The 19652-nt window shown below is 37.5% G+C and overlaps 1 protein-coding gene across 5 annotated transcripts in view; it reads left to right on the plus strand.

Annotated features, from left to right (window-relative positions):
• The window catches only part of WASF1 (WASP family member 1), a 103160-nt gene that overhangs the window by 52375 nt on the left and 31133 nt on the right, over nucleotides 1–19652 (plus strand). For 3 of the 5 annotated variants that reach the window (XM_064447473.1, XM_064447468.1, XM_064447470.1), the window contains exons 2-3: nucleotides 2549–2628; nucleotides 18135–18295. In XM_064447473.1, coding sequence (XP_064303543.1) covers nucleotides 18163–18295 — 133 coding nt within the window. In that variant the 5' untranslated portion in view covers nucleotides 2549–2628; nucleotides 18135–18162. The remainder of the gene's footprint in view (nucleotides 1–2548; nucleotides 2629–18134; nucleotides 18296–19652) is intronic. The other 2 variants (XM_064447471.1, XM_064447469.1) reach the window with 1 other exon arrangement.

Here is a 19652-nt window from a genome sequence, read left to right on the forward strand (position 1 = left end):
TTTTATTGTTTGTTTGTTGGTCCCTGTATGTTTGGTTATGGACCTTCTACTCATGGTATGGTTTTCTTCAGGGTTCACCCATTTCCTTTAAGAAGTTGGATTCTTATTGTTGCGGAGTAATCTTCAGCTAAGCCTGTGAGCTTCAAAGTTTGGACATTGAGTGGCTGCTACATTTCATTTCATTTCCATGTCTGTACTATGTCTTTGGCAAATGCAGATGTTTTGAGCCAGATGCAGGTGAAGGGTTCAAGGAGATGCTCTTAATGTAATCTTCTGAGAAAATCCATTGTTTTGGGCTTGGATCCTAGACCTAACTGTTCAAAGTCCTCTCACTTCAGCCAGACTTTTCATCAAGGACAAATAAGACTGCTTCTGACTGTGATACCACTGTGCATTTCAGGGACAAGTTCTGAACCAAGCTGTTTCTGTTAATACTTCAGCTATTTTCTACTAGGTAGGATGGCTTTGCTTTCCTCATTCCTTAAAAAACTGCTCTAAGACTTGTTAACTTGCAGAGAGGCAGAGAGGCATGGCAGGAAGTTTCCTCATTTCTAAAAATTTTGATTGACACCCTCATATACAAGGCAAATGGGGGAAAACTTTGGGTTACTCTTGCTCAGTGGGTATAGGTCATCCTTCTGGTAGCCCTGTTACTTAGTCTAAAGTTCTTAGTATTACATCTTGGTGCTTTACAGACCTTGATGCCATAATATACTTGCCATACCTAGAGCCACTTTCTTGGTTGCTCATACTTTTTCCAGTTCAGTAGTTACCCAGAGTTGAGAGAGTTGCTTTTCTGCTGAGACTTCAAAGCTTCTGTAGCATACTCTGAAGAATGCTGCAGGTTGGTTGTCTCAGATGTCTGTAAATCAGAGCTGTAGAGTATGTGTCATTCCCTGGTGGTACTAAAGCAAGGACACTAGAAGAACTTCTGTAGCTACCCAAATCCCTAGTCTGCTCCTCAAATGACGTTTGTTTTCAACCGTCTCGAAATCTTTGGCCTAAGCAGATGTCACGGTGTGAAGGAAATCCTACGGCATAAGACTGCAGCACCACAGGAGTGATTCCACCCAGTGAGTGAGCTCAAATGACAATGTTCTGTTCTTGCATGGGTGAGAACTGCTGTAAGAGAAGACTCACCCTTCGTAAAATTCTTTGGCTTCACATATAACTCAAAGTCAATCAGTTCTCAGCAATACTTGAATTGGGAGGTCAGGGGATTCCTTCCCAAACGCTGTTTTTGTCTGCTTGCTGTCTTTCACCTACTTTTTCTGTCACCAAAAGCGTGATCAACACTAAGCACAAAAATTGTCTGCTGCATAATAAATTTTCCTCTAACACAAGGTCTACTTTTTAGAGACATAACTCTGGAGCTACTCCCCACAATAAACATCACTTGATTTTGCCGTCAAGTTTTTGGCATTGTCATTTGTCATTCAGTTTTTTTGTATGGAAGGTATTTAGTTGGGTGCTGCTTTACCTTTCTTTTTAAGAATTCAGTGGCTACCTTGGCATCCTTTTTGGAGTCTTTCCTCTGGTTCTAAGTGGAATTTTTCTGAATGTTTTCTTCAACCTCCTAAGTTTCAAAGGCATATTAAGACTTTGCAACCCTCAGTGGAGGAGAGAGCAATTCCACTGCAGCAGATAGTTTTTGTGGCTTGGCGTTCATTGCACCTCAGACATCACCTTGTATCTTTGCTTAGGAGATGCTTCCGCTTAGTTCTAACTTCTTCCTGACACCTTTTTTTTGAGATCAGATCTGAAGCAGTTACAACTTGAAAGGAAGTACTCAACATCATTCTGTTCAGTAACCCCTACATCTAGTCTGATTCCCTAGCAGCCCTTAGCCTTACCATCTCCATCTCTTTTCAGTTACCTTTTTTTTTTTTTAAACAAAAGACTGAAATAACAAGAAGCTACTTTTCTAACCAGAGGGAGATGGAATTAATTCTTCCCATCTCAAGAAAAGAATTTACTGCAATTATTTTCTCATGCCAAAGAGAAAGAGATCTTGGATCAGAGAAGAATGGATGCCTGTCTTTGCTGATTCAAGATAACTTGCAAGACATGAAGATACTGTCTCTTCAATAGAGATATTGGCCCACATCTCTTGGTTTTCAGGACACTTACTTCTATAACCTGTGTCCAGCACAGCACACCTTGCACTCTGTAGTGATCTGGCCATTATCGTTGTGTGCCGTTGAAGCTGTTATGTTCTTGCGCATGAAGTATCCCTTTAGTGGTATAAAAAGGAGATGTTTTCTCTTTATTAGTTAAAGGCTCCCTGCAAATCACTTTAGGATATTAGTAAATATAAAAAGTGTCTACTAACCCATATGCAAACCCCTGGAGAATAGCAGAACCATTCTGGACTTGGTGTTCACCTGTGCTTACCTTCTTCAAGGTGTGATCTGTACAATGGGTTTTTCCTAGTGTTTCCCTACATCCTCTTCCCATACACTGATGAGCTCCTTAGGTATTCTGGGCCATACAGCACCCTGCCCCTATGCTGAATCCTGTGCTAAATTCCACATCTACTCCTTTTCAGACATGTCTCCGGATTATGTGGATTCCTGACCAGTATTTCATTGACGACTAGTTACAGTCTCCTGGACAGTCTTCTCATCTGTAAGTTAAAAAACCCCTCCTGAATCAATATCTGAAAAACACTTCTTGACTTGAACTAAATTCTGTGTGATAATCAAGGTATTCTGAACCTCCTTGACTATGCAACTTGTCCTTCCATCAGAAAGTTTTAAATATCTTAAATTTAATTATAATATATCTATATTTTTATTTATATAAATATATATTTATGTATTTATAATATATAATACATACATATTTTATTCAATTATATTTTATAATATATTTTAGGGCAGAAGTCAGAAGGACAGAAGTACAGCTGGAGAGGCAGAATTTTCTAAGGAAAATGAGCAATGAAGAACACTTTTAGGATGGGAAAAAACTAATATTAATCATAAATGGAATTGGTATAAATTCCATAAATGGAATTGGCATATTGTCTCCTGCCACCTAAGGAATGAATTGTTCTTAAATTTAATATCGGGGCAAGGATTTAACTAGATTTAAGGTGGAGCTTGATGAGTTTTGTTCATGAATAGGATTATAAAGCGTTGTCCTCTGCATTGCATAGGATTAGATTGGTGGTTTAAGGATGACATATCCTACCCAAATTGCAATTTAGCCACTCACAACATATACCTCTCAGATAGTCAAATCTATTTCTTTTCTAAGACTGGTTAACTCTATGTGTATAAATACATTAGGCTCCTCCCTGCCTAGCTGAGACATTTAACTGGAGTCACCCACGCATGCTTAGAGGTGCTTAATTTGTCTAGATGTCTGGGCAGCCTCCTAAATTCTCTGTCATTCCCAGGAGAAGCTTGAAAAAGTGAGCTGGGTACTAGTTCTATGACTGATTTAATCTCATGTGAGAGTGGTCATTGCTGTCCCTGACTGATAGAGCATTCAGCTGGTTATGCCATATTAGAGCACTGAGAAATATGGGTGCAGCGCTCAAGCTAGGTAATTTAAGCCTATGTCTTCCACCTTCTAGGGGAGGAGGGGCTAGGCAGTAGGGGAAAAATGCCTTTCAAGTAACAAGAACATTAAACTAGAAGGGTGCATATCTAATTTTCTAATCAATAATTCTGGAGACCGTTTTATCTAATGACAATATATATATATTTTTAAATGCATACTTATATTTTCTGGGATTAAGATCTGGAAATTGAGTTCTGCCACTTGCAGCTAATATCCCCATTTCTGGATAAGTTTTGGCTTCCTTGTTTGCTTGCTCAGTTTCAAGTGCTTTCACAAAAAATGTTCTGTGGCTTAATGCTTTTGATTACTACAATAAGGGAGGCATGAATTAATTTCTCTTAATCTGGCTTCCATCATTTAATCAGTCTTTCCATTTCTCAAGTGAGTTCTCCAAACAGCAGGCGGTTGTTCAGGAGGGAAGAACCATCCTTCCTTTGGTGCCTGTACTTCAAAGAGGGTAGATAGAATTAATCCGAAGTACATGGAGGTTTCCATACATCCTTGGTAGGAAAAAAAAAAAAGTAAATTAACTGGATGGCTCTTTACCTGTGATTTCCATGCATTCTGTGGAAACACGAATGTTTAGCTAGGTGCAGTGATTTTCCACTGCTGTCCTCAGAGACTGCTAAAGTGACTATGTTGTTGTCTTCCCAACCATGCCCATTTCCTCCCTTTTTCCACCCTTGAAACTAACATTTTGATGACAGCACCAATATTTGATAATTAGAATTTTTTACAGTTTTATTCCAATACTGTGTCCTAAATTCTCAGAATATTTACACTTAACATAGCTTAAAAGCGGAAGGAATTGCTGAAATTATTGAATTCCTTGGTTCTTACGTTACCTACCTCTGAGGCAAACAGGTATCTTTATTACTTGATAATGATATGCACTAGTTCTAAGTCTGGCAACTCCAAGCTATCTTTTCAGAGCTCCCTGTAGAGAAAGCTAAAGATAATCTATTTCTCTGTCTCTTTCAATCATTATCTCCCCTTTGCTAAATACTTGTAAGATAGCAGGAGACAACTTCATTAACGCCCTTACTAAGTCTGCCCTTCCTCTTGGCTGGCTGGGCTAATCTTTTTGTTGTATTGTAGAGAATAAACAGATTCACCTTCTTTTCTTTTCATGTCTGCAGTCCCTCGACTCCCTCAAAGAAGCCAGCAGAGATCTGTGTTTACTCAGTGCTTCCCTTATCACAGAAGTTATTATGTTTGTCGCATGTAACCCTCCTGAGGGCCATGGATGTTCCCTGGAGACTGAAAACTCCTTATTTTCCCCAATAAATAAGTACTTGCAGGTTTTTACATCATAGCTATTTAATAATGTTGATGCCGTAAGCCTTGTAGGTGTATCTTTACCTCTTTTTTTGCCTCTTTATTAAGAAGTCTGATGTAAGAGGAATGCACAACTGAAAACAATCTTTTGACCCTGTGAAGATAAGTTTCCTTGCAAAGCTTCCAAATATGAATAGTTTGCCTCCGGTTGAAACTAAGTTGGCATCTCCAGTCAGTGACTGTAGTTTTCATTTCCATTGATGTTGTATTTCCAAGCCCAAATCAGAAAGCACAAGGATGTGTGCATTTCAAAATGTTCTTATTTTGTGTTTGTGCCTCCAGTTATTTAAGCTAGTAACTTTAAATAATTTGTTGTTTGAAGCATGGCACAAAGCCAAGTTATTTTAGAAATCAAGTTTCCAAACCTGGGGTCAAGAAAAGGAAGTGAATGCAGTCATTCTGTCTGTCTGTGATTCCTATTTCATCTCAATAATTTCTAAACTACTGTCTGATTTGAGCCAAATTTCATAGGGGAACTGATATATGAAAGGTTGCTAAACTCCTGCACATATTGTGGATATCTATGTCTTTATGGATGTTATGGGCAATGGAAAGGTGACGGTATTAGTTTACATGTAAATAGATACAGGAAACCAGAGAGGAAAGGCATCTTACGGATACCCCAATTGTGGGAACAGCTTTAGTTAAAGCTGATGATCAACCATGACACAAAAGCCTTGAGAGAACTAGCTTTAATCAGTTCCAGTGTTCACAAAAAAAACAATAATTCATTTTCTCTGCAATATTTATTCCTTTCCTGGCAAGAATATTTCTCAAACTCAGACATGGACAGTGACAGTAAATGCTGGCTAGAATTAATTTTAGTATTTAAATTTAGGGAAAAAGTACATATGGAAATATGAGGTCTTTAAATGCTGCTTATGAAATTACGAGGAAGTTTAATATTGTCTGGAAAATATGTTTTTCCTTATATGTTACGGTGTTTAAACTATGGCTTGCAGAAGTTATGAAATATTAGAAATAAGTTATTAAGATATAACAGGTTTAAAAACTTTCATGCAGGTAATCTCTACTTGCTACATAAATTTGCTGAATGAATACCGATTGTTTTGTAGGCCAAAGGATGCAGCCTTATTTATTTTTCATCAGAGTGTTATAACAGAAGGGCAAGTAGAGTCACATTTCTTGTTAATAAATATTGGCATGAGTAGTTTCTTCAATTTTTCTGTAAAAGAGTATTTATTCTTTGAAAGTCATATAAATTAGGCTAATAGAAAAAGCTTCCTATTGCAACTTCTAAATGTGGTCCTACAAAGAATCTCATTTAACTTCAGAATAGCTACTTAAAGGACCAAGAGTTTGAGAGTCTGGACCTCAGACCTCAACCTTCGAAGGACATCCAAATTAGAAACTTAATCAGGGGGAAAAAAAAGCCTAACTTGCAAAATTGAATTTATGCAGGTGCAAATTTAGAGTAGGTGATAGCACCAAATAACGGTATAACTGAAAGAATTCATAGAAACATAGAATTATTTGGTTTCAAAGGGACCTCTAAAGATCACCTACTCCAAGTCCCCTGCCATGGGGCACATCTTCCACTAGGTCAGGTTGCTCAGAGCCCTGTCCAACCTGACCTTGGACACTTCCAATGATGGGTCATCTTTACCTTCTCTGGGCAACCTGCTCCAGTGTCTCACCACTTTCATAGTAAAGAATTTCCAAATGCTGTTTTCACTTTTGGATACCACATTGCTAGAATAATGCTGATAAATTAGATAGTACTTGATTAAGAGTAATAAATGTTACTGGAATTAGTGACACTTCAAAATTTTTCCTCCTAAATAAAACCAAAAATGTATAACTTGGTAGAATTGCTAGCAAAGAGAGGGTATGACATCTATAAGTAGCTGAAGGTTAAAAATAACAAGAAATAAGAACTAATATGTGTAATCTGAAATTGCAGGGGAACAAAATTGAGAGGGAAAGAGGGAGAATTGACACATTTTCCTGTGTATGAGATGTAGTTGGTTGTAAGAGTTTACCCAAGAAATTACTGAAAACCCCCTACCTAAAATGATGAAAATTGAATGGGAAAAATACTGGAAAAATTATTGTCCCAAACAGCACTGCACTGGGTAGGAAAAAGGCACATCTGAGTCCTACAGTCTTTACTTAGCAAATCTTTTATTCACTTCAGTGGGGACTTTCACTTCACATCCTGAGTGAAAGATGAAATGATCAGTTTCTAGCTTTCAACAATATAAATCATCAGTGTTTCTGGACTGTTGAATATTTAATAACATTTCTGTTCAAAAGTAAACAACTTCTCTGTGAATGTTAATCCATTTTTCCTGCAGCATGTCTGTTCAAACATGTTAAGTAGCATAAATGGCAGTAGACAGGGCAAAATGTTGTTTATGCACATTCACATTTTTTGCAACAAATCCTCTTCTGAGGAAGTTTATTGTTCACAGGAGGGAAAAATTAATCTACAAAGAAGCTCAGACACTAATAATAAGATGATTATTACACATCTGTACATCCAGCTTGATGGTATATCTTAATTCTTACTTCAGAACCGTGAAAAAGAAAATAAAACCCAACAATCTGTCGTTCATGGGTTTGGTATCAGAGCATGGAATGCATTTAGGCATTTGGTGTCATAGCATAAACGGCAATGTAAATTTCATTTTTTAAATGCATGGCTTATCTCTGACTCCTGCAGCACTAGCAGCACTTCTTCAATTCTCTAGTAATGTTTTGAGCATGAAAAGCTTCTGATAGTCATTGTTGACACCTGCTATTTAGTTTAGTAAGTGAGTACTAGTTAGTATAGTGCGTATCACTGGTGGATTAATACATGGGAACTGCATAAGTAGCTCCTGCATGGTATGAGGTTTCTTAGTCACAGCCCTCTGTACGTTGGTCTCATTACTACTGTAGATTCCCAACATTTATTATTTCATTAGCATCCAGTTTCCTTCTCAGAATCAGCAGTAAGGTCAACATGATGAAAGGCCCAGACTGTTGTATTCCCCTTCTCTCCTTTCGTCACCCGTGCACAGCTTTCATTGCTTTCATTTTTGGCATGTCATAATTTAATATTTACCAGTTGTAGCTTGGTACCAAAGGAATAATTATTTCTTAATCACTCTGCCTTCAGGGGGTTCTCCTCTTGTGTCTGGAGAAAAAGGGCAGGCTTTGGTCACCGGGGGTGAGCGCTTCTGTGTTTCCTTTGTAAGGACAGCTCTGTTGTTAAGGCAGGGCACTGTGTGTTGAATTCTAATTCCCTTGTGTGAGGGCCAGCCTGTTTCGAAGCAGCCCAGCACAGGAGGTGTTGGCTGCGATCAATAGTGCCGCAACCCAGGGGCTCCCTCGGCGTGGGGAGTTCTGGAAATTGGTGATGCACCGCTGATGGGGAGCATAGGAGTGTGGTGCTGTAGCGAGGGTGGAACACCTTATCTTCCCAGTACCCACCGGGTTACTTTTCTTAGCAGCTGGGAAGTTCAGGTACCTTTTCTTTAAATATTTATTATTTACTGCCACAAAATACCGTCCATTGAAAAGCAGGTTGTTGTATCCGTGCAATAGAAGTACATTGGCATTCATTCTACATGCGTTTGGTAAATTTTGTAACACTAAGTTATAAAATTATCATGTGCATTTAATAGGTCTATCCTGAACTGGTAAAAGACTATGTAGCAAAGGTAATTGTTAATATATAGAATATGTATTTTCAAGAAAAATTGTAGAACATTTTCAAAGGTAGTATGTTATGATAGATATGTTAAAACCACAGAAGCTGTACCCTTAGTTCTGGTACTAAGGTTTTGATTTTAAATTAACACTGGATTAGTTATCTGTCTCTGTCAGGACTATAATAAAGAGCTTTTGTTGCAATCCATCATAGGGCTTTTGTGTTATACACCATACGTAGAAACTGTTAACAGGAAGACTAGATTAATGCTGAGAGAAAAATGTCATCAGATAAAACATAGGTCTCAAAAAACCATTTCAAATCACATAGTATGTTTTGCATTAATACATTTTTAGCCTTTGGGGAGCAGAGGAAAACTTGTAATCAAAAATTAATTTGAGCATTCTTGGCTGTACCTAAATTAGAACCCAGGATACTTCCAAAATTGTTTTTAATCAAATGACCTGACAGGAGCTGCCTAGCAGAAAACTAATGAGTACAGGGTAATCTGAATAATATTTAGTAATGCTGATAAGAAATTTTGCGCTCTTTTTTCAAATATTACATGTAATTAAAAGACTTCTATTTAGACGTAGCAGTATGTGTGTGCATGGATATAATGCAAATACATTGTGCATACGTTTTATATTTTTTAAATTAACTTCTTCAAAAAGCTTAATAGAAATACAAGTGCAAGGAGTCACTATTTCTTTTTCTTGTTTAGTATCCTAACAATAAAGTACAGTGTGGTTCCACATAACTTAAATATTTCTCCATTAATGTATGGACACATATGAATTTCATTAATCTTTTTTTTTTTTGTAGTAAGGTATCATTAGAGTTTGTGCCTGTTTGGGGCAATGATTCTCATCTTTCCTGTGAACTATTCACTTGTAACAAAAATTTTAGTTTAAAGATACTAAGAAGTAGAATTGTAAGGTGGGGAAAAACCCCAAACACCAATAAATTCTAATCTAACATCTGGAAATCTTTAGTGTTGTGGATTTCTTTAAACACACTTAGGGATTTTTTTTGAACCAGAAATTTTATTCTTTTTGTGTTCTGTGTTTTTTATGTTAGATATATATATATATTGTGGAGGTAAGTTGTTATACCAAAAAAAAGTTCACTATCTTCTTTGCTTAAAATATTTAATGTAAAGGAAGTTTGTATGTCTAAATGTTTCCTGCTGTAGACATGCTAAACAGGGTCACATCTAACTTTGTTCCTTGAATTTTGCTTCTGAGCCAGCAATGCAACTGCCATAGTGCCTTCTTGCCCCCAGCAGTCCTACTGCTCAGGGTAGGTAGTGTTGACCCCGATTTTTTTTTTCCCCAAGAGCAATTTGTTTTAAATAGTCTCTTTGTTAAGATGAGCAGAAATGTTTTTACAGTTATTAGCGGGACACATCAAATAACTGCACTTATTGTGGCTGGATTTTTTTTTTTTTTTTTTTGCTTTTCCTGTAGATTTGTTAAATTTTATATAAACAGTTTACATTTAAAAGTCACTTACCATAGTAAGATAGAAACAGTAGTGGGGAAAAAAATGAAGGAAGCAACATGGTTAAAAGAATCGATGCTTAACAAATGGACAAATCAGTAGGTACTTGTTTATATTCCAGGAAATGAGAGGTGAAAACAAACGAAAAACCTTCAGTTATGCGAAAGCAAGCTGAGCTTAGCCTTGTGGAAAGAAACCATCTAAAAAAGCCACAGTTTGTAAGCTGCTGTGCTCTGAATTGTTTGTGCTTGCATTCCACCTCATTAATATGAATTCTGCTTAAGAAAAAGGACAAGATTTGCAAAATCCACGTGCTGTTTATTTAACGCTATTGTATTTTGCACTTGTATTGGGAAAACAGAAACCTATATTGAGCTGAATATTCTCTGCTTGCATTCAGCATACCTTAGGTTTTTGCTCTGTACGCGTGATCAGAGTGAAATCTTTCATTAGGGCTTGAGGGGAGGAGAGGACTGTATAAATGATGGTGGCAGCCTCTGTCATCTGTGTACCGGTACAAGAGGGGCCAGTGACAGCGCAAACAAAACACAGGTGGGAGGAATTTCAGACAAGTGTGTAAGGACCCCGAGTAAGCCCAAACTCATACAACGGGTTGGAGCTGGAGTCAAGCTTGAAAGATCTTCCCCAGCAAAACTGGAAGTGGTATGAAAGCCCTGAGTGACAGACTCACTCAGTAGAAAGTGGTTGCTGCATGCTATGACACTATGTTTTGTTGCACGTAGCTCACTGATTCAACCCAGACTGCAGTGTCTCACTTACTGAAAATATGCTGTTGCCTCCTCTAAAACTTGAGGTAGCCACTGTAGTTATGAATTACCTGATATGTCAGCTTTCTCCCCTGAAATACTGCTGCTGTTTCTATTCATGAAGTTGTACTTGCTGCATTAGCAGTGCTACTGTGCTGTTACTAGGGGGTCTTACTTTGCAGTGTTATCTATGTTGGGAGTTCTGTTGTTGCTGCCATCACTGGAGTTATCTCCATGACAGTAACTAAGATTTTTGGGAAAGAACTAATTTATCATAGATAAAGCTCTTAAAAGTCAGTATACAAATAATTAATCCTTCCATTTCTTCTCACCCATAAATTTCCAAAATTGCCTTCATTTTTATTATACTGCTTCCTGATAGTCACAACCACTATAGAGCTGAAAATATGAACTTGTTTTTTTCCAGTGTAAAAAATTACAGCCACTTTTTTCATTTGTTCAGCTAGATAAAGGTGAAACTTAGACCTTTCAGCAAGGAAGTAGGTGTAGCTGTGGTTCGTATCTGTAATCAAAGCCATAACTTTCAAATGTTTTCTCCCTGTGCTTTGAAGGTGAGTGTGCCCCTGTGTGTGTGCAGGTGTGCATGCATGCATGGGGGAGAGACTGTAGTCTTATGATACACATCTGGAAGAAAATTGGCTGGATGGTAGTAGTTGAAAAGCAATATTTTAGCACTGTCTGTAATTATGCCTTAGAGATTTAGTAGAACTCAACTCCTTCCCATTTTTGTGACTGTTTTCTGTTTTCTGCTTATCTGACATGACAGATGTACTGAGATGGTTACAGATTGTTCTATAAGAAGAAAATAATAATTGTTACAGAGAAAACCATAGAGAAGTCAGTCAATATTAAATACAGAATAAAAATTACAAATGCATTTTTAATACATTTTATAATTTTATGTGATAGAATTCTGTTCATTATTACCTTGCAAATCAAATACTTCCTTATTCAGTGTTACTGAGATAGACTTCAGTGGCCCATTGACATATTAGCCCATCCCTGCATAATCTAATCTTCAGTTGAGCAACAGAATTATTAAGACAATGTTTGAGGGACTGTTACTGGTATTACTTCAAGAACAGTATTTTTTGTATTTGTGACTACAAATAAGAAATACTTCTTAATGACTCTGTGGATTAATAAAAAAAAGAATTTACCAGCTTCCTTTACATACCCTGTATAGTCATTACTCCTTATGCTGACCAAATGTGTAACTTTTTTGAATAGACATTCTATATAGGAAGTATTAAAATGAAAACTGTTAATTTTACACTCAAACAGCAGTGATATCGACATCACTTTCTACTAATATATTTAGTATTTATTTTCTTTGACACTGCTTTTTAGTTACAATAAGGTCATCTTTTCCTGGTCATCTGCAGTTAGAAAAATTTTTGAGCTTAAGTTGCAGAAGACTGAGATTTGAGGGAAGCGTTCCAAGAAGATGATCTTTCGTTCTGTGACATGGTTCATAACAGAAGGGATTACAAAACTGTAATTTTAACAGATTTCTGATGAATTGTCAATGTAAGATGTCAGTTGTCATCTTGTCAGTATCTTCTAAAGGATGTTAATTGCCTTTAGAGTTTTAAAATTGTTCTGTTGACTCAGCGGTAGGTGGTAGTGGCCTACTTTCTTGAAGGACACTGTACTGTTGGTGTCTGTTTTTTTCAAAGCTTTTACCCGTACCTTGATCTTGCAGTGGGAGCTGCCGAGAAACAAGCTGCATGAAGTCTTCACACACTTAACCTTTTCATAGTAGGGGTGTGTATTATAAAATCTTGATCTTTGGATTTTCTGCAACTAGCATAACATGCTGTGTTGTAGTATAATGAGAAGAAAATTTGACAAGAGAATGAGCTTGTTTTGTTAACTGATACAATTCTGATTTTACCAGGTTCATTAATACATTCGAGGATTTTTATTAGCTACTTTCATTCTATCTCAAAGTCTGTTTAGTGTAGGTTAGTTAGTACATGATTATATAAGGAAATATAAAAACTATTGTATATTCTGTTTCTAAGAGTGGGTGGGTGAAGTATTAAATCGATTGTTGCGTTTCAAACTGGTATGTTCTGCCAGCAGCTAGAACATGATCAATTAAACGAGGCATATGTAAGGCATTGCTGTTGTACATTGTTAAAGGAAAATTACGAGGTATATGGTAATATTAAGGCATAAAGATATGCTACAGAAGTGGTTGGAATGAAATTTAACCCTATGAAAGCAAGGACATTCAGTGCTGCGTTATTGGTTTATTATATAACAATTACAGATTAATGTCTTTCATTAATTCTAAGACAATAATGTCAAGTTTAGTAAAGACAAAGTGTAACCTAATCAGAAGTAAATTTTCATTTAAAAAGACACATGACTGTGAAATTTTATTAGTCTTCTGAAAGGAAAACTGAAGTACAGTTTAATTACCAGTTAAACTGATGGGTAGGTTAGTTAGTTAGTTTTCCCCACCTTAATGTTGTGCTTTCATTCCTACTTGTCTTACTGTGCTTCCTAGAAAACCTGTATCGTTACTGTGACAACTGACATTTCAGATTTTTCACAAGCTTCTGGTAATGAAACATTTCTCCACACTTTGCACTTCTGAGATATTGCTAAAGGAGCATGATGAAGGGAAAATGATAGCTGTTTGCTACACTGGAGGTACCCAGGGCCTTCCCTTGGCACGAGCAGCAGGGCGAAACCATCCTGGTCGGAGCTGTGGGAGCCGCGCTGCTCCTGGGGGTCTGCGCTGTGGGCACGGGGGCAGGTGCCCTGAGAGCAGGTTGCTCAGCTGCTGCCAGCAGTGTTTGTGAAGTACTCAGCAGAGATAGAAGAGCGTCACCCGTGAGGCCCTTAGTAGGTGAAGAGGGCTGTGCAGCACACTAAACAACTTGCCTTTTGAAAAGAAGTGCCGTCAAATCTCGTTAAAGCTGTTCTTCTAAAAAGATTATAATTAGCTTTCATTAGTGAGATTGTTCTGCAGTTCTTTAAGTAACAGGAATTAATTGAAAAGCAACTGGAACATTTTACCTAATTCCTAAAAAATCATGTATCAAAGCATGAGAGATTGGTAAAAACGTCAGATACTCAGGATGTACACACGTTCATATTCTGTACTAGTACTCGCAGCATATTTGTGGGGGGTGAGGTTGTGCCAGCCATTGTGCCACTGAAGTAGCAGAGGGGTTTATAAAGAAGATTAGAGTTGGCTTCTCAAGTGGATTCAGAGTGCTTCAAAGGATGCATAGGAAGTGAGGGAGAAGAGTTTTCAATAGTGGCTCTGGAAAGAGATTGGCATCTCTTTGTAAAGAGGAGTTTCAGTTTGAGCTCACTATAGAATAAAGCGCTTCCAGTTAACTCGAGTGTAAACCAGTGTGGCTTCTTAAGAATTGCCTCAAAGATTTGTATGGGACAGTAGGGAAGAGGAAATACCCGTGTTTGAGGATTGCCTTCCCTTCCACTGAGTTTTGGGCTGAGGGGAGAGAGAACTCTGAGACCCATGGGACAGGAGGAGAACTAAGCCTCTGAAGGGGTGTCATGTAACCTACCTTTCAGCCTGGGGATGCTCTTATTCACTGACAAGCTGCTTCTCTCTTCTGCCTGGTTGGGGTTATGAACAGTTTCCAGGGCTTACTTGGGAGCAACATGGTAAGAGGATTTCATGATCTAGGAGTGAGATTTTCCTTTGCTGCCCAAGTGGCTTGGGTGATGTATGATTTGGGAGTAGTGTGCGTGTGTGTGTATTTTTTTTTGCTTTTAACTTAAAGGATATACCAGATTGTAACAATGCTGTTTTTGTTTTTTCCTCTTTCACAGCTCTAAAACTGAATAGTAAGTATAGTGATTACAAAAATTTTCAGCTTTCTTGATAAGAACTGTATTAGGAAAGACATCTTTTATAGGAGCGAAGAAATTCTTTGGGTACAGTAAAGTTCAGTTCACTGTTGCACATCTGTTTCATGAGCGAGAGCTCCCTGTGCTAGCATCATTAAATACAATTGGGGAAGAATCATCAAGATCTTCTAGTGGTTGCAACAAACTGCAAAGAATATGTGGTCCATGGTGGATGAATTACCAGCAGGTATTTTTGTTGTATACAGCATCCTGTGGCAATGAGTTCCACAATTTATTAAACATTGTATGAAATGCCTTTTCCTTTGTTTTAAGCATGTTTGAGTTATATTTTCCTTTGTTGCCTCCTTGTCCTTGCTTCTGTGGGAAACAGAGAAATATTCTGTGTTCAGGCTTTGCATAGTTTTCAAACATGATGCATAATTTGGAAGGTGTCAGTTATATCTTTTGTTGTTCGTTTCCTTTCCAAGTTTGTTCTTGTTTTAAAACTATACCTTTTACCATACTTACTGTTCCCTCTGCTATCTTTTCTTCTTACACTGTATTGTTGGGTAGGACAGCCACAACTGTGTTATTCAGGTGTTAGAAAATGGTATTTATGGGTTTTGGAGAAGAAAAAAATGTAAAAGAGTAGATTTTCTGCAAATTCTAGAGAGGTCAATGCAAGAAAATTTCTATTGTCTTAAAAGGACTCTTATTCATGTTCAGATTTGTACATTTTGAGTGAATTCAGGCTTAATCTTGGCTTGTGCAGGATCTTTTCATGCCTGTTGGGGAAAATGTTTGGGCCAATACTGCGTCTTTTCACCTATTTCATGAAGTGGTCTATCCTAGAGACAAATGAGACCCGTAAAGGGCAGTACACACGCAAATGCTGTTATGTAAAATCTAGCTAGCAATTGGCTGAAATTACTTTAAAGATTTTCTTTTTCTTTATTACTATTACAGAGAGTTTTCAAAAGAATCTGTCACTTGAGCATTGGAAGCTTTACAATCTATACATGCTATAAATTGGTCAATTTTTTTCACAAATGATATAAAATCATGGAGGGAGAACAGTATCATCACTTACTGACATTTTTATTATATAAGATAGGAAGTGCACTAGCCTTCCACTGCTTTTATGCTTGATATTTACAGATTTTTTTTTTTACCTTTATAACCAAGATCTGTATTAGATGGATAGAAATAAGGACTATTTCAGTTTCTTTTATATGTAGGTTTTACTTTTTCTGTGAAAACATTTCTTTACATACTTGTTTGGACCTCTGTTAGGAAGACTTGCCTACTGTGCTGTTTATGTGACAGTATCATTAAAGCGGTAATCAAGAAAGGGCTTAACTCTGGAATTAATATTTAATTGCTTCTGTAGAACATTGCTCACGTATCATTTGTTGTGTTTCTTTTACAGTGACAGAACGGTTCCTTTATTTTCTGTTGGGGAACCATGATAATGAACTTGTAGTTAAGGATTTCTTCAGGGTCTTGTCCCAGGGGGAGAGGGGTTGTGCACTCCTAAGACAGCAGAAGCCTTGCTGGTGGGGCCCATTTAATCTGCCTTGTTTCATGCTATACCTGTGTCTTGTACTAGCAGGTATGAAGTCTCACTTTAACCATAACCACGTATTTAGGGACTAGAAAGATTTGGGATATTCCTAGAAAATAAAAATAACAATCTGTTCTTATAATTTACCCCTGTCCCGTGCACACTTCCATAATTTTTACTGTTAATATTGAGAAACTAAATTACAAAATTTTAAGAACTCTATAATCTTTTCCATAAGCCAGTGACTAGAAAAATTATTTTCATTGGGCTTTGTCCCTCCAAAGCATAAAATATTTTTTATCGCTCTCTCAAGAAAATAAGGGCAGTAGACATGGTGTTAAGATGCAATGAATGAAGTCTAATCAGATCCTGGAAACACAAAGGTGTTTCTCAGGTAGACTTAAGGATCCTGCCTGGGTCCCTCAGCTGTGAGCCCTGGCTTCAGTGAAAGAATATACTACCAGGAAAAGTGGCAAGGAGAAATCTAAGAAGTCTGCAAGAGGAAAATGCTTCATTACAGTTGTCTTTGACTCTTTAAATTCCCTATGTCATTCTATGTAAGCAAAATTTCAGCTCTACCACCGTGGATGGTGTTACGTTATCCAAAAAAATCTCTCCATTTTGACCAAGAAAAGATAACAGTGCCTAAGTATGTGCTGTAGGGAAGATGTATGCTGTGGCACAACACAAAGCCCTAGCTGCATCCTGGGAACATTTTGGGATAAAGCTTCTAAGCAGAGGACAGATGAAGCTGTGGCAGGCTGTCCGGTTGAGGGAGTAGGACTGCAGGTTGCATTATGGAAAACTTCTCTGCCTTGCTGTCTGGAGAAAGTGCAATTTCTTCCGCAAATGGAAGGCAGACTAAGTTATACTAATACCAAGTGTATCCATTCCATTCTCTGCATATCAAATGGGACTTCTGCATTGGTCATTCAGAGTTTTACATGACAGATGATGGCAAAATTACAGAATTTTAGGGAATCCATTTTTCATCAAGAGAAGTTTTAGCAGGCAGCTCTTAATAAGTGGCACTAATAAGATGAGAGGCATAACTTTGCCCCTGGGAAACTCCTTCCAATCAGTGCCGTGGGTGCAGAAAATTACAAGCCTGGGATTCACAGCCTGAGATGATTTTTATGCTGTCTGCAGAACTAGTAAAGACTCTTGATTAATTTAACATGTGGATTTGGAAATGTCTGGAGGGGTAGGATTTCTGAGTAATGGAAGACTTTGCGCTACAAGTTTACCGAGGAGACTTTGTATTTGGAAGATTCGTTCTTAGCTGAATTTATTGCCCATAGCAGTGTAGGTGGAAGGGGAACATCTTCTCTTTTCTTACCTCGATTAGGTATGTTTTAGAAGTGTTGTTTAGACTAGAAGGGTGACTCCTGCTAGTAACATGACATTATATAATGAATGGATCATATCTATCTTTCAGGTGGAGTAGACAACTAGTTTGACTTCGCCCTTATAATAAAGGAATTTGTTGTTGGACTTTCCCTGGCCTGCATAAGAAAGTAGTCCATCAGGAAGGAAATAATTCTTTAATGTTTTTGTGCTGCAAAGATTTTCCTGCCTTTTGGGGCTGGGGGGTGGGGGGGGAGGGGCAGGGGGCATGGGGAGTGGGATCGGGGGAAAGAAAAAAGCATGAACTGTAAAAAATCATCACTTCATCGGCATCTGAGTCAGGTATAGGTTTAAAGAGAGAGAATGAAATAGTCTTTCACTGGGCAAAGAAGAAAATATTTATGTACTAACAGAGCAATGTATTCCATCAGTGCTATGGAGGTATTTTTGTCTTGTTAGGATTAGTCAATTAAATATAATCTGAATTTAAAATATAATTAAACTTATAACATTTTGTCTCCTTTCTTTACAGGTTTGCTGGTCCTCTGATACATTTCAGAATGCCGCTGGTAAAAAGAAACATAGACCCCAGGCACCTGTGCCACACAGCTCTGCCCCGAGGTATCAAGAATGAATTGGAATGTGTCACCAATATCTCCTTGGCAAATATAATCAGACAACTGAGTAGCCTAAGTAAGTACTTTGTCCTAATAGCTGTATTTAGAACTAAGGTATTCTACAGTCATAGCTCCTGTGGTTGAAGTAGGAACACCTTTTCAAATTCTCTGAGCCTTGAATGTACTCCTTTTGTGGCTAGTGACTAGCATGGACTTCGGTGAAAGAAAGCCACGAATTTTTCCATCAGCACGTCTTAAAACTGTTCAGCTATATATTTCTGTTACCAGTGAAACGTGACAGAAAAAGATATCTGGTTGTTAATGAAGTCAGTAATTGCTAACCTTAGAGCAATTCTTGAGTAGGGAATATGACATAATGAGGAATATATCACTGGTTACTTAATTCTCTTAACTTAAACCCTCAGTTATGTTGTGGTCATTCGGGAAAAAAAAGTAGTTGCCTTTTAAAATAATAAACCCAGAAAGGTAGTTATTACATAGTATTTCAAACAGCTAAAGATTTGTCTTCCTTCTTCTCCCTTCTGTCAACAATTTTTCCCTCTGAAGGAGTTTTTCTGAAAAGGCTGGTTTCTGGGTTGTTTTTACTTTAAGTTACAGCAACTTTAAAAAGTTGTCAGATGAACCAGCATGATAGCATTTTGAATTTCCAACACCACAGGTGCTTTTTAACCACTAGGACATTAGTAAGACTACCAACACAGGAAATATTAAAACATACATGTGTATCCATCTACAATGTGAAAAGCCTTTCAGCTCTGTTAGTATCTTAGGGATCATAGGTGATATAGCCTAATTTATTAATTAGATTGATTTGGTTATTGGTTTGATGCTATACTGTATGGTGATTCTGTTTTGGCAGCCTTTCAAATATGTTGGGGTGCTATTATGTTGAAGACACTGAGGACGCTGAATTATGCAGTCGAGACAGTAATGGTTATAGCACCTAAATATGAACATTACTAGTATATCTGCTGCAACAGCAAGGAAAAGAACTATTTAAATTCTTTTCAGTGAACCAAGAGCATATCAGATTAGGATGTGGTATATGATCAGCATCTGTGGTCTTGCTTCATTCTGCCCTGAGCCCTATTCACACCAGTCACTCATGTACTAGCCTCCCCTTCCAAATCACTCTTATTAGTATTGTGTACATTTATTTTAGTTTGCTTGTTTTAAAAATCCTTATTTGAGTATATAGTCCATCTAGGGGAATTTCCTTTCGTAGGTGGCATACCAAATTTACATTTTAGATAGTCACTTGGCAGTTTCATTTGACCTTAAAAAACCCCCTGAATGACGGTTTTTCAATTTTAAAGAACACCAACTTGTAACTCAACATCGTGGTCTCAGCGCTTACATATTGAGATTTGGCTGCATTTGCTGTGTTTTCTTGGTATACAGAGCGTATGCCT

Source organism: Phalacrocorax carbo, chromosome 3 (assembly GCF_963921805.1).
Source record: "Phalacrocorax carbo chromosome 3, bPhaCar2.1, whole genome shotgun sequence".
In the NCBI taxonomy this organism is placed as follows: Eukaryota; Metazoa; Chordata; class Aves; order Suliformes; family Phalacrocoracidae; genus Phalacrocorax; species Phalacrocorax carbo.